This window comes from Equus caballus, chromosome 4, assembly GCF_041296265.1.
Source record: "Equus caballus isolate H_3958 breed thoroughbred chromosome 4, TB-T2T, whole genome shotgun sequence".
Lineage (NCBI taxonomy): Eukaryota > Metazoa > Chordata > Mammalia > Perissodactyla > Equidae > Equus > Equus caballus.
The window spans coordinates 78532500-78547407 of record NC_091687.1 but is presented as its reverse complement, the minus strand read 5'-3'; the positions used below and the strand labels follow the sequence as shown (position 1 = coordinate 78547407).

The 14908-nt window shown below is 44.6% G+C and overlaps 1 protein-coding gene across 1 annotated transcript in view; it reads left to right on the top strand.

The window, feature by feature from the left end:
• WNT2 (Wnt family member 2) overlaps positions 1 to 14908 on the top strand; it is a 42462-nt gene extending 27554 nt beyond the window's left edge. The window contains 1 exon segment of the mRNA NM_001114150.1: positions 13781 to 14908. Coding sequence (NP_001107622.1) covers positions 13781 to 14010 — 230 coding nt within the window. The 3' untranslated portion in view covers positions 14011 to 14908.

Here is a 14908-nt window from a genome sequence, read left to right as displayed (position 1 = left end):
TTATTTTTTTAATTAATTAATTTTTTTTTTTTTTTTGAGGAAGATTAGCCCTGAGCTAACATCTGCTGCCAATCCTCCTCTTTTTGCTGAGGAAGACTGGCCCTGAGCTACCATCCGTGCCCATCTTCCTCCACTTTATATGTGGGACGCCTACCACAGCATGGCTTGCCAAGCAGTGCCATGTCCACACCTGGGATCCAAACCAGGGAACCCCAGGCCGCCGAAGCAGAACGTGTGCACTTAACTGCTGTGCCACCGGGCTGGCCCCTCGCATCTTATTTTTTGAAGTCAGATAAGCAGCCCTGGATATCATCATCCCAATTGTATGGGTGAGGAAAATGAATGACCAGCTCAAGATCTCATTGGCCTTGGAGGGGACGGAAGTCCAGCTGTCTGACCCCATGGCCTGTGCTCTTGACCCACTTGTCCCTGCCTATCTCCCAGGGCATGTATGTGAAAAGGCCTGTGAAGCAAAAACCTCATTTCAGATGTAGGAGGACCTGCTTCCCCAGGACATCTTTTCTGGTGTTTTGGATTGAAGCAGTTTGCACAGTGAAGTAAACAGTTATGCTTGATGACCATTTACAGCGTCATGAATATTCAATGACATAAAGCCTTTACTTTCTCTTCTCCACGGAGCAGATTCTGAACCTAATCCCTGATGCCTCTTCAGGATACTAGTTATTCTTGCACACTTGGCTTTTTCCACTCCCTGTATTAGAGCTCAATTCTGCTTCTTGATCCTAAACTAGCAACCATATCTGCAGTACCTGCCAGGCCTCAGGGCTTGATCTACTGTCTCTCGTTGATTCTCATGGGAAGTCTGTGAAGTGGGTACATTATTATCCCATCTTATGGGAGAGGAAACGGAGGCTCTGACAGACAGCTTACGGATTTTGCCCAAGGACTCTTGGTTGGTAAGAGGCAGAGCAGGGACTTGAACCTGAGCCTGTCCATCCTTTTAACCATTTTTCTCTGCCACCAGATGCACCAGGCACAAGGCACACCGCTGCAGATGTGGACTTTCTGAGGGAAGCTATATAATTTATTCACTCTCTTAAATTATTTCTATTCTCTTTTAGGCTCATTTTACCTTATATGACTGAAAAAGATGTGAATATAGTTCTTGGTTGGTGTTGATTAGGCAGGAGCCACCTTGTTTTTGTTTTTTTTTTAAATACCCAGGTCCAATGTATTCAATAAGATTTCGATTAAGATTCCTAGATTATTCATAAATTATCTGAATTGACTTAATGCCCATTTTAGCTGAGCCTAAGAAAATGCCAAAATCGTCCATGCAAACTTTGCAATATTTCTTTTTAATTCTGTTGGCCATCAGATGATTGTTTTAGTGAAAATATGATTCAGGGTGTTTGATATCATGTAGGCAAAAGTTCAGATGGTTGACAGAGGATTTTTTCCGTTCTTGGCATTTGGAGTAAGGTACAAATAGGCATGTGTATGGGATGCACATTTCCCTGAGAAAGCCTGCTTCCACCCACACAGCTGCTGAGGGCCTTGTAGTTGTCTGTGTGATCTATGGCCTTCTAAAGATGAGGCTTTAGCCTGGTCATTTTCTTCTAGAAACTTCTGTAGTATGCACCCTAGCAAGTTAGTCAAAACAGTCATAGATGTGTGTGGTTCAGAATCATCCTGCAGTAGCTCCTAACTTCTGTTTGTGGAGGGAGGGAGATGTGACAGAATCTGAGACCCCGCAAGAAGGGACGATCCCTGCCTCTAACTCACGGAGTGTTAATGTTTTTAATGGTTTCCAAGAAAGGATAAGCTCAAAAACTGATTAAGGAAGATATTCTTATGGCAACACCACCAAAGGATGTTTCCCTCTAGTCTTCAGTTGAAGAAAGTGAGTGCTCTGATGTTCGGCTATAAATACTCCCCTCAGATTTGAAGAGTACGTACAACTGTGTGATGCTGTGCATGTGACATTTTGCAGGCTAAATTGGAGGCTAGATCTCAGAACTGGGCTTTCTGCAGTGGGTATGCTTGTGGTTCTGTGGTTATCTACTCTGGTTATTGCCCCAGGCATCCGTAAATCAAAGAAGCCCTTAAGTTAGAGATAGGTTCATCTCTGACCAAGGAATGCCGCTCTCCTCTGCAGAGAAGCGTCTGCACCTAATCACAGGCCACTTTCACTGGTTATGATGTAAAAACCCTGACCCAGGCCAGAGGTCACCCCGAGGTCTCCTCATCAACAAGCAACCCTCCACCTCTTCTCCAGTCAAGTTCAAAAAACAAATGGAGTTCAACAGTCGCTTAACTCGTTGCCTGCTGAAAGCTGGATACCTGGCTGACAGCTGCAGGCTGGGAATGGTGTAAGCGCTCAGGTATCATGGGTTTTCCCACATAAATCACATTTAGCAAACAGCTCAGGACCCATGGGAACGCAATCCCAGCCATGGTTTACAGAGATTTACGTTTTAGACATGCCCTGTGGTATGGCCTGGTTTGCAGAACCTCTGAACGCTGTGATTGAGACCTGACTCAAAATACAGGAACAACATGTCGGCCAATAGCAATGGGTGGACTTGATTTTGATATTAACTGTACAGTTCCCACAAGTACATCTTAGGTCCCTCATTTCTTCATGAAACAAATATTGATTGAGCCCCTGCTATATGCCAAACACTGTGATAAGCCTCAGGAATGCAAAGTGAGGAAGACAGACTCAGCCCTTGTCCTCATGGCTTCATAGGCCTCCTAGTCCTTGTAGATGGGCCAGGTAGGCGATGGGACCCAGGCTGGGTGCTGAGTGACCCTGGAGCCCGAACAGGAAAGTGGTGTTTCTTAGGTTTCAGTCCTTACTCCATTGCTCTATCACAAGGTCTTACCTTATATTTGTCATTTTGAAAATTAAAGAATTTGTTATTCATTCCTTTCTGCATTGAGATTTGTTGTAGAAATTCAAGAACTGATATCTAAAAAGTGCTGACACTGCTAGACTAGGAGAGAATGATATGAAAAATGTATTGGTGAGGCTTATGTCATCATTTTCCTAGGCAATTATTGGTTATGTTGGATAATTAATATTAATTACTATCCAGTGGACCCTCTTTCTAAACTCTTTGTGGCGTATTGTGCAATTAGCCCATCCCGCCTTCCAAAATACTCTATTTCCTTGACCTCTGTAACACCACATTCTTCTGATTTTCCTCCTGCCCTAATAGCTGGTCTTTCTGAATTTCAGTGGTTAGCTTCTCCTCTTCTGTTTCTAAATTTTGAAGATCTTCAGGGCCCAATCCGGGCCCTCTTCTGCCTCTGTGCTTTCTCCCTGGGTGGTCTCCTCCATTGCTGTGGCTTTAACTGCTATCTCAGTCCACATCTGTGTCCTCTCTCTCATGTTGTATCCAACTCCCTGCTTAACAGCTCCGCTCGGATTGCTCAAATTTTTATCAACGTGCTTCTGTTCAAAACTGAATTGATTTGTCCCACTCCCAAAACCTGTTTCCCTCAGGCTTCCCCTTATCAGAAAATGGCACAGCCATCCACTCCGTTAGTGAAGCCATAAACCCACAAGGCATTTGTTACACTACTATCTCATTTCCATGTCCAGTGCATCGCCAGGTCCCCTTAAAATGTATCAAGGACCAATCTCAGACAGCCTTGTTCTTTCATTCGTAGCACATGCCACAGTTGTAGTTAATTTGTTTAAATATTTATTTGTTACCTGTTTGTCCCACTGGACTCTGATTCCATGATGGCAGGAACTCTGTTCACCACTGGATCCTCAGCACCTAGTATATAAGCATGTGTTGAATTGACCTGAGTGGCAAGTTATAAACAACATAAAAGGGGTTCACCATATTAGATGAATTCTTACATTGCTGCTTAAAGATAACTTGGCTTCTTTGACAGGTAATTACTAAGCACATCTTCACTCATCGCTGAATCCTTTATAATACACAGCCTATGAAAATTCCCATTTAAGCTTGAGTTAAGTGTTAAATGGAATTTTTCCTCATATTCAAGTGCATTAGTGGACCATTTACAGAGCTTAAGATGTTGCTGGCTGCCCATGTCCCTGGATGATATTAAAAGTCTCAAATAAATGCAGACTATATTTATTGCTTTTAGCTGCCACCAAATACTCAGTACTTTTACTCTTTGGGGCCTTTTTAATTTACTACTATCAGTAGGATTACTGGTTAGTTCATCTGATCTCATTGTTAACATAAGCAAAATACTTTTCACATCCAATGCTGTTTTATCTATAGGCATGATCTGTAATCTGCATTACCTTTCAGAATATAGACTTGCTAGAATTTTTATACTTTCAAGATATACTACAAAGTGCCCTAATTTGAATTAACAATGGCAATCAGATGGAATTTTTGAAAATTGCAAAAAACCCCGAAAATTTCAGAAAAAAGAGAAGGAAATTTTCATTTTCTTACGTTGAAGTCTTTGACGTAACTTGAACTATTAACAAAGAATCTATCAAATACACCTTTTTTTGAAATAGAACAAATTTCTTTCCAATTACCATATTAATATGCTGCAACAAACGAATGAGGTTAAAGTACTTTAAAATAATATGTTTGCTTACTTCATTTAAGCTTTCCCCATGAAACCTATTTTGTGCTGGTGTGGTAAATCTCTTCTTTAAAGCTATGCAAATTTCAAATTCCTGGTTAAAAGTCCTGCATTAAGGTCAGCAGACTTTGGTGATGCCCATTGCTACCTAATACTATTTCTACTGATTACTAATTAGATAGCCATGGACAAATTAACTTCTCTGGGGCTCTTAAGATATGTATTTCACCTGGAAATTCCTAAGGTTCCTATGAATCAATAAATAAATGAATGAATTGTTGATTAATTTTACTCTAAGTTTGCAATAACAGAAACTGAACTTGATGCCACAAACTCCTTTGAGTTGTCATTTTGAATTTCTATCATTTAGAAATGTGCCGTATTTCTTATATCAGGTGAGACAATTTGAATAGAAACCAGGCTTTTCCCCATCTACTCTCACCATAGTTCCCGCACTGGGGGACTGCTCCCCAGAGAAGTGTGCCCTCCTTTTGCAAGGGAAGGCTGATCTTAATTTTTAAGAAATTGTCTTTAATTTAATATTTAATAAATCAGGAAATATATGTTGACCACCTGAGCACTATGCAGTATATAGAAGAGAGGTAAGACCTGACCCCTGTCCTCAGGGAGAGAAGAAGCACGAGAAATCATCAAACATTTCAAAGCAATGTCTGAGCCCCATTGCATGCCATGCACTGTAGGACTTAGGAAGGAGCCGGCTGGGCATGGAGCAGACACGGAGAGCCCCAAGGAAGGTGCTGGATAGGGCTGAATGTTGAGGGATGAGAAGACTCAATCTAAAGGAGTGAGAGGGGCCTGGCCTGGTGGCACAGCGGTTAAGTGCACACGTTCCACTTTGGCGGCCTGGGGTTCACCGGTTCAGATCCTGGGTGCGGACATGGCACTGCTTGGCGAGCCATGCTCTAGCAGACATCCCACATATAAAGTGGAGGAAGATGGGCATGGATGTTAGCTCAGGGCCAGTCTTCCTCAGCAAAAAGAAGAGGATTGGCAGCAGTTAGCTCAGGGCTAATCTTCCTCAAAATAAATAAATAAATAAGTAAAGGAGTGAGAGGAAAGTCCAGTGCATCAGATGAGACTAACTCTTATGAGGAGTCTACACGGCTGTGACATCAGAAAGTCACTTCAGTGGGACGGTAAAAAGATGGCCTGATTAGAAGGTAGAGGTGGGAAATAAACAACTTGGGTAGGCTAGTTAGTGCCAGATATGGAAAGCCTTGAAGAGTCTGACCTCAACAACTTTAATTTCATGATAGGATTTGCTAATTTAGCGGGACATGCTTTCCTGTGCCAGTCAGACCTTTCCTAGTTATTATGAAAGCATTGAATAAAATCACCTGAGATCAGTGGAGGTATTGTCTTTCTGAGATTCAGCTTTGCAGTCCTTAATGCAAGGGAGGGGTAAGCCTTGCAAGTAGATGAATGTGCGGTCTCTAACATTTGCTCTTTAACATTCTTTTCTTCCCTCGATAAATCTGTGTCATTAATGACAACATGTAAGTCAACCAGAGGAGAAACAGTCTATTGGATGACGTGCTTACGTGAATCTTGCTTTATGCCCTAATGGTCAACATATGGGCTTCTGTCAGCCTGGAGTGGCAGGAATTTCCAAAGACACAGGCCCATCCACAGAGAGGGAGCGAGAGCGCGAGAGCGCGCCCTTCCTCCATGTCCCAGAGGCATGGGTCTGGGAACTATTAGCAAAAGCCCTCCGTCCTCCTCTGCTGTCAGGAAGATGCATGTCGGTGGAGACAGAAATGTTTTTGCACTGGGAACCCTGACTCCATTATGAATTTTATAGCTCTGGGGATGGGATGCTCGATTCTGTAAAGTTCCCTCAGTGGTGCCCCGCCAAAAGTGCGTTAAGTGGTCTCAAACTTACGCAATTGAGAAACTCCAATTCTTCATCCTCCTTGTTCCATGCCTCTGTGAGCCCTTGTGCGAGTCAGGGCGAGGACACCACCTGTGGAGAGGAGAAAGGTAGATCTGGCTGCAACCCACACCTTCCCACGGCATAGACATTACAGACTGCCTGGATCTTACGGACACTGAGTCTAGGGCGATGACCTCGTGACCGTGTGGTGTGAAGAGGACAGAAGAAGGTTGGGCTCGCTGAGCCTGAGTCTGCAATACTCTATCTGGGGACTGGGATGTGTACTTAGGCGACCACACATCTGGGCACACTTCACAATGGAAGGCAAAGGGAAGTCAGGGAAAAGAACTTCCAGCTTGTCACTTCTCTTAGGTGAACTGAGTAAATCAGAATGTGGTAAGAGATAACATTATAAAGCAGCATGGATGATTTTTTTAAACAAACGTTAAGTGTGAAGCAACTAGATATGTATGTATCCTTTTAACATTGTTAAGATATGTTAACATATCAATTTGGGAAACTAAAGATAGGGCCATTACTCAAAAATACTTTTAAAATTTCTCCTTTGAAGTATTTTTAGAGCCAGCCACACATGCTTTTGTAGATATGTACGATACAAATATTTGACTCATAAAGATCAATTTGGTGTTTGGAAATGGCTCAGAGTGTCTTAAAATGAAGTCTGGAGGAGAGTTAGGTAAGTGATCAGGCTATGACATTCCGTTTTTGGTGAGTTACAAATTGATGCTACAGACTTTCCTGAACCAGAAAGTTCTGCTTAGAGAGGGCTCTTCCTAGAGTCTTCGGCCGTGGCCCCATCAGTGACATACATTAAAACCACCTTGAGGTCACAAGTGTTTGGGACATGTGCGTCTTGGTTTTGCAAGTAATTGGACTCATTCCTCTAAAAGGTGACAGGAATTCAACGGGAATACCAGTACAAGAACAATGCAGTGTAAGCTACTGACACCATGTTAACTAGCCTTGTTCACTTTGTCATGTAACCTTAGGTGTTTTAATCTTCTTCGGCATATGCACTGGAGACAAAGGTCCCCTCCAAAAAAGTTACATGTCGGGACCTTTGCAAGTTCTTCATTTGATGAAACAGGAAATATGCTAAAGCCCCAAACATGTTCTGTTACCCATGAGCCTACTGTCTGGGGCCTGGCAGGGCACCGGGATGGAGCTCTCTACCAAAGGCTAAATATCACAACCGTCAAGAGCTTGAGCTCTGGAGTCAGATAAGCCTGGTTTCAAATCCTGACCCTGCCACCTGCTGGCTGTGTGATCTTGGGCAAGTCACTTGACCTCTCTGACCCTCCATTTCCTTATTTCCAAAATGGTGATGGTAATAGTACCTACTTTATAAACTTATGAGAATTAAATGAGATAATGCAGGCAAGTGCTTATCACAGGGCCTAGTCCATGTAAGTACTCCATAAATATTGGTCCCAATTGTGAAGAAAAAGGAGAGAAAAAGGATGAAAAAGAAGGTAGAGGGGAGAAAGAAAAGAAGAGTGAGAAAAAAAAGAAGAAAAGAAAGGACAGATTAGTTCAACTCTATGTCTTTGAAGATGCGAAAAAGAAGATTGCTCCTCTGGGCTCAGGGGTGATGGGTGTAGCTGGATTTATTTCTCCAAGTTATCTTCTTGTGGCTCAGAAGGGGCGGGGCAGTGACGCATTAGTTGATAAGTCAGTATATTATTTAGAAAAAGATCTAAAAGTTTATGTCCCACATATTCAGAACTAAAGTGGGCAGATCATAGAACTCAGTGGCTCCCTTTCAGAAAGCATGCACGCATGCGCACACACGAATGCATAGTTTGAGTCTTATCTTTCAAGAATAATGGTGATGCTTTCTGTTTTGGAAAGGCTAATAGAAAGCCCCCCAGACAGCATAGCCCTACTTCTATCAATAATAGTGAGTCCTTATTATAATTCCTATAAAGGAAAGCAATACCCGTAAGTTTTGTGTAGCTTCTGCGCTCGGGAAATGCTGTTTTCTGGGTTTTGAGCAAATGGCAATGAGTGTCAAAACTGCCTTTCTGCCCTGTAGTCTGTCATTAGATCTAATGAGATCCAAACCCCAAAACAGGGCCAATTGGTAGTCCATCACTGTGCAGCCGCAGCCTCTCCCCAGACTTCAGAGCCTGCTCTTCCCCTCTCGGTGGCCCCTTCCAGGTGCCGCTGATACCTCAGAGGGGCCCATTACGGCTCCAGCCTATGATCTCACCACTGTTCTGACATCAGTGGCTCTCAACCTTCAAACACCCCTCTCATCTCCCTTTTCTGGGCCCTCATTATGCCTTGTGGGCAGCCAGAGGAGAGTGGTACGTTCAGGTTAATCGTGTTTCCCAGCATTCTACCACCAAACACCGAACTCCTAAGACATCCGACTCATTGCTGGAGTCTTTGTCTCCTTCACTGAAACCTCTTCTGAGTTAAGCACTTGTCGGTGGCCATCGCTCTGTCTGCTCCTGTCGGAGTTTTGACCGTGTTGAGGTCACTTCACTGAGCAATCCTTCTGTTCAGAGTCCTGTTCAGTTTTCTGTATTCGGAGGACAAAAACCACCATGATCGTTGCTCAAGGCTGAGTTAGACCACCAACTGAGACCTCCTTAGGCTTCAAGCCACTGAAAAAAGACCAAGTTCAGTGTTGGTAAATGGCCCACAGCCTGATTCAGGAAGGAGACACTTTACTTCCTGGTCCTGGTCCCCTGTGGCCCACAGCCCAGGAAGGATAAAGGATTCTGATTGCATGATAATGTATTCGTATGTTGATAAATGCATGTCGGTGGAAGTGAAGAATGTTTATTAGTGTGCAGGGCTTATGAACAAAACAGAAAAAGGTCAAAATTCAGAGTCGCCTCTGGGATGGCAGTGGGAGTGCTTTCCACACCCACTGGGGGTCTCATTTCCCACCCATGGCTTCACTTCCCACCTCTGGGCAAAGGATTTCCTAATCTGCGTCTCTGTCCTGACCCCTCTCCTGAGTCCCAGAGAAGATTTCCACTGACCATTTCTACCTGGTCAACCCACAGTCACAGCAGACTCAACATGTTGAAAACTAAACTCATTGTCTTTGCTCAAAGCCTGGCCCTCCCCGCTTGTTCCCCACCTCAGGAAATGTCACTAGCATAAACCTAGTCACTCAAGCCAAAAACCTGGGAGTACTTCCCAACTCTTTTCAACCTCTCAGCCATCCATCCCGTCAATCACCATGTCCTGCTGCTCCTGCCTCTTCAACTTCTCTCGGGTCCATTTACCTCTCCCATTCCCACCACTACTGTCTTCATCCAGGCCACATCGTGTCCTGCCCAGAGACTGTATGGGTCTCTAACTTGTCTCTTTGCCCCCACCCTGGCCCCCTTCAATCCATTCGACCCCAACTCCCATAGTGATCCTGCTGAAACACACATCAAATTATGGTGCCTTTTTGTGTAAAAATTCTCAGTAGCATTCCATTGCCCTTGGGTTAAAGTCTAAACCCCTTAACCTGTTACATAAGGCCTTTCACAGTGCAGCCTCCACCCACCACTCCAGCCTCTTCTCTTGACACCTTCCCCTTTGAATGCTACATTCCAGCCATGTTGAACACCTTTCTGCTCCTCATACATCTCCAGGTCTGTGTGTACGTGGCCTCTTCCTCCTCTTTCTCCCTCTCCTTCTTCTTGATTTTGAAATATAAAATGCATACAGAGAAGTGCATATATCACATGCGTACAGCTCAGTGAATTATCTCAAATGAGCACACCCATATAACTTATGCCCAGATCAAGAACCTAAAGAGGACCAGTATTCCAGAAGCTTCCTTCATGCTCCTTTTCACTACCCTCCAAGAGGAATCACTACCCTGACTTCTGATAGCATAGACTAGTTTTTCCCACTTTTGTACTTTATATAAGTGAAAACCTACTGAATTGTGTCAGATAGCTACTACTGCGTAACAAACCACCAATAAACTTAACAGCCTAAAATAACCTTGAAGTCCCACTTTCAGCCTCATCACTCCTGCAGCTTATGCTTTTTCATCCTCTTCATCACCACACTTCTTGAAAATTGCCTACACTCACTGTCCACTGGTCCTCTCCTCCCATTCACTTTTCAATCCACTGCATCCATCCATATCATTCCATTGAAGCAGTTCTCATCAAAGGGCATCAGTTACCTCCTCACTGCTGAACCAAAGGAACATTTTGCAGTCTTTTCCTACTTCACACCCGCCACCACCCACCCCCCACTTCAGCGAGTCACCAAGTCCTGCTGACTCTCCCTCTTCCACCCATTGTGTATTTACGCTACTTCTGTCTCCACTCGTTATTTCTTGCCTGGACTAATTCAACAGCCTCAAGGATACCTCCCTGCCCCAAGCCACTCTTCTAGACTTATCATTCTGACATGTTCTTTCCTGATTAAAAATCTGGACTGGCTCACCACCTATCGTACAATAAAATCCAAATGGTAGCAAGGCAGGAAGACTCTTGTGCCGGTTGCTCCAACCTCCCTTTCCATGCTCTTTGCCTAACACACACCTGTGCCTCAGCCACAGTGAATTTGCACAGTCTTGTGAACTTACCCTCTGAATTTCTGCCGGGAGGTGCTCTCTTGCCTGAAATGCCTTCCACCCCATTTTGCCCTGCAAATCTTCTATTCGTCCTTCATGTCATATCTCTGATGCCACCTCCTCTGTAAAACTGTGCCATTCACAACCTTTTTCGAATCCTATTTGCTTACTATTAATATTGATACTAATAAATATCATTAATATAATGTGCTTGGTTCCCTCCCCCTAGAACACAAACTCCTCAAGGCAGGATCTTAGTTTTGTTCAGTGATATATCCTGAGCTCCCAGACTGTGGGAGCACATGGTGGACACTCAAACACTTGTTAAGTGAATGAATGGCTAACATTTATTGAGCACCTATTATACCAGGCTCTTTCAGACATCATCTCATCCCATCCTCACCACCACCCTATGAGGAAGGAACTGTTTTTATCCCAGTTTTGCATGGGAGGAAACTGAAGCTTAATGACGTTAAGTAACTTGCCCAAGGTCACACAGTTGATACATGGCAAAGCTAGGATTTGAACCCTAATTTGCCCAAGCCCTGAATAACCTCACTCTCCTGTCTTTGAGCTTTGTCTGCAGTGGTGCTGTGCACAAAACTCTACGGTGGGTTATAGCAGGTCTTCAGCAAATGGAACCATTATCTTGAAGTAGTGGAAATCTCTCTTTACCTGTTTATCTCTTCATTATATTATGAGTTCCCTGAGAGTAGGAACTGAATCCTAATTATTTTATTTTCCCACCGCCACCACCAAAAACTCCAAGCAGCAGGCACAGTGTTTTACACGTGTTCACTACATGTTTATTGAACTAAATAAATGGGTATGCTATTAAGAGGCAGCATTGGCAGTGAGTTCTTTTTGCACACTCAGTAATTCTGAGCATTGTCCTGATGGTTGCCCTGAATCCAGGCCCAACTGCTGCCTCTTCTAATCCTTTGCTTCTTCAGCACGATGTAGGCTCTGGGCCATCCCTGGCTGACCCACCCACCACCCTGACCCCGGCCCTTTGCCATCCTTCCTGTCCTCGTGAAATTCCCCTGCTTGTCTTCCTGCTGTCAGTGGCCTGATCACTCAGAGAGAGTTCTGCCCTACCCTCTTCTCTTCTCGACCCCGTGCCCTGCTTGAACCTGGCTGCTTCCCTGGTCATTCTTGAGAGGCAGGGCAACATCACATTTATATAGATAATTGGAACACAGTGTGGATTGTGATAAACACAGAGAGAGTCACGAGGCACTGTAGGAGTTATAAAGAGGGAGAAATTCCTAGTTAAATGATGGAGGAACGGAAAATGAATTAAGTCACTGTCTTTTTCAACCTGATAAAAGTTATGTTTGTTTTTTTTAATAAAGAGTTTAGCTTCTCTAGGTTTGTCAATTATTTAGAACTGTTGATTACAAGGAATAGAAACTGGAGTGGTTTAAGCTAAAAGGGAAATTTATTATAAGGATACAGAGTCTCTAAGAACCAAAGGTCGGAATGCAGCCAGGCCTCAGGGAGAAGTGGAAGCAGGACAAGAAAATAGTCCAGGATCTGGGCAGCATTCTCCTTCCATGTCTTCTCCTCACTGTCTCTGTACATCTGCCTTGTTCTTGTCTCTCTGTGGAGCTCCTCTAGTCCTCAGACCTCACCATGGTACATGGCTGCCAATGGCTACTGAGATTATACTTGGCAAGACTGTCTCCATCAAAATCACAAATCCCCAAGGAAATCTACCTGCTTGGCCTGGAGCAAGTCAGGTGCCCACCCCTGGTCCAATCACTTGCCACCAATAAGTGGGGTAATGTCATTCAACATGGCTATGAGATGCCCATCTCTGTGCAGAAGGAAGAAGCAGGAAGGATGATTGTAAGCTGAGCAGACTCTCCAAAAATGTCCCCTACACTTGGTTCTGTTGTCTGATAATGCTCTTGTAAAAGAATTCTGGGTGCTTACCTGGGGATAGAACAAATTAAGAGGCTTCCTGTCTTTGAGATTCTTTTTTCAGAAACAAATATATGAATATGAATTGCAATTTAGTAAACATCACCCTAATTAACTAAAACAGTGTTCCACTGGTCATTCCTAACAGGGTTTTTATGCCAGCTTTGTTCATAGAAGACCTAGAATCTTGACTTCAACCAGATGCCTCACACACATCTAGATGGCCCACTAGACTGCAGTACGAAAGATTAACCAGGCTGGGCCTTGCTCCCTCCTCAAGGTCTTACACAAATGATGCCCACACTTCCCCTTCAACAACCAGAATTCTCCTCTCTTCTAATAAGCCAGTGGAATCAGGACTGGGGAGACAGAATCCCCTCTCTTTGAGGGTTCCACACCCCTACAAGTTCTGAGAGAGCTAACTTTGGCCACTGCTTCCTTAACATGGTTTGAGGTCAGGACAGAAGGGACTAGGATAGATTCTTCTTTCATTCTCATCCTTGCCCATTCGGTGATCCATCAATCCAAGGCTAGTCAAGGATAATCTGAGAAGTTGATCTAACTCAGAAGTGGGAACGCTGGAGTCAGGTTGCCCAACGCAGATCCAAAGCTTCACAACATCCTTCCTGGTTTTGGCCTTTTGGGCACCACTGCACTCCTTGTGGTTGGCTCCCAGGGTTGACACACGCTACATGGGCCCACAGAACTGGTGGTACAGCCCCAGGCTGTGGTGAGGTGGAGTCAGGGCCCCGTCCCAGAGGATGACCTCCTAACTCTTCTCCTCTCGAGGCATGTTGCAGTCCACTTGTACCTTTTTGGTGACGCCTCCCTGGCTTATCTTCTAGGCTCCCTGGGTACAGCAGGCCGCGTGTGCAACCTGACTTCCCGAGGCATGGACAGCTGCGAAGTCATGTGCTGCGGGAGAGGCTACGACACTTCCCGTGTCACCCGGATGACCAAGTGTGAGTGTAAGTTCCATTGGTGCTGTGCTGTGCGCTGTCAGGACTGCCTGGAGGCCCTGGATGTGCACACGTGCAAGGCCCCCAAGAGTGCCGACTGGGCGTCTCCCACATGACCCCAGCGAAGGTTGCCATCCACCTCTCTGCCTGCAAGGACTCCGTTGGCTCTGCAAGGACTCTGGGTCTTTGGGTTTTCTCGGGGAGGTATTCCTAAGGCATGTGGCCTTTGTCTCATCAGAAGCCCCTTCTCCCTCCCTGGGGGCCCCAGGACTGCGGCCACATGCTGCACATACAGCATGCCCTGTTCTCTCTGACTTCCAGCATCCTGGGGCACATCTCCTCCTGGTCATGACAGGCTGTTGGAAGGCAAGAGGGGTGGGCCCAGCTCACTGTCTCCACCCACCGAGAAGGTTTGCCTTTCTAGAGCAGTTGGCCAGAGGGGAATAGTGTCTCAAAGGAGCTTTTTCTGTATCTTCCAACAAATGCTCACAGTTAATAAATTCCATGCTTCTCTCTGGAGGGTAAAGTAAAGAAAGCAGGATCAGCTGTCACTGAGTTAACTTTAATTCTTGAAAAGACCAAGCAAGGCTTTTGCCTGATCAAGTGATTTTCACGGCCACCACCTTCAGGGGTAGTTGGTAAGTGCCTGGAGAATGATGGCTTTCAATAAATTTTAGGTTTAAAATGCATGTTTTTCAAGGCATTTATTGCCATATTGAAATCTGATGTGACCGGGTGGGACTGCTGTCCTTGGGCAAGTTTTGAATCTTTGCAATAGCAAAAGCCGCAGAAAGTGATTCCTTTGCGATACTGTCCCCTCCATATAAAGAAGCTTTAGGGAATGAGGCTTTCTTCTCACTCAGGATCTGAAGGGATTTAAAAAGAAGATTGACAATCTGGCAGCATCCTGTATCTACTGGGTGGAGATGGAGGAAAATACCTTAGTGAGTGGAAGACAAGAAAATGTGTCTGTGCAGATAAGGAAAACAAGGGGGAATAACATTCCTATGTGGT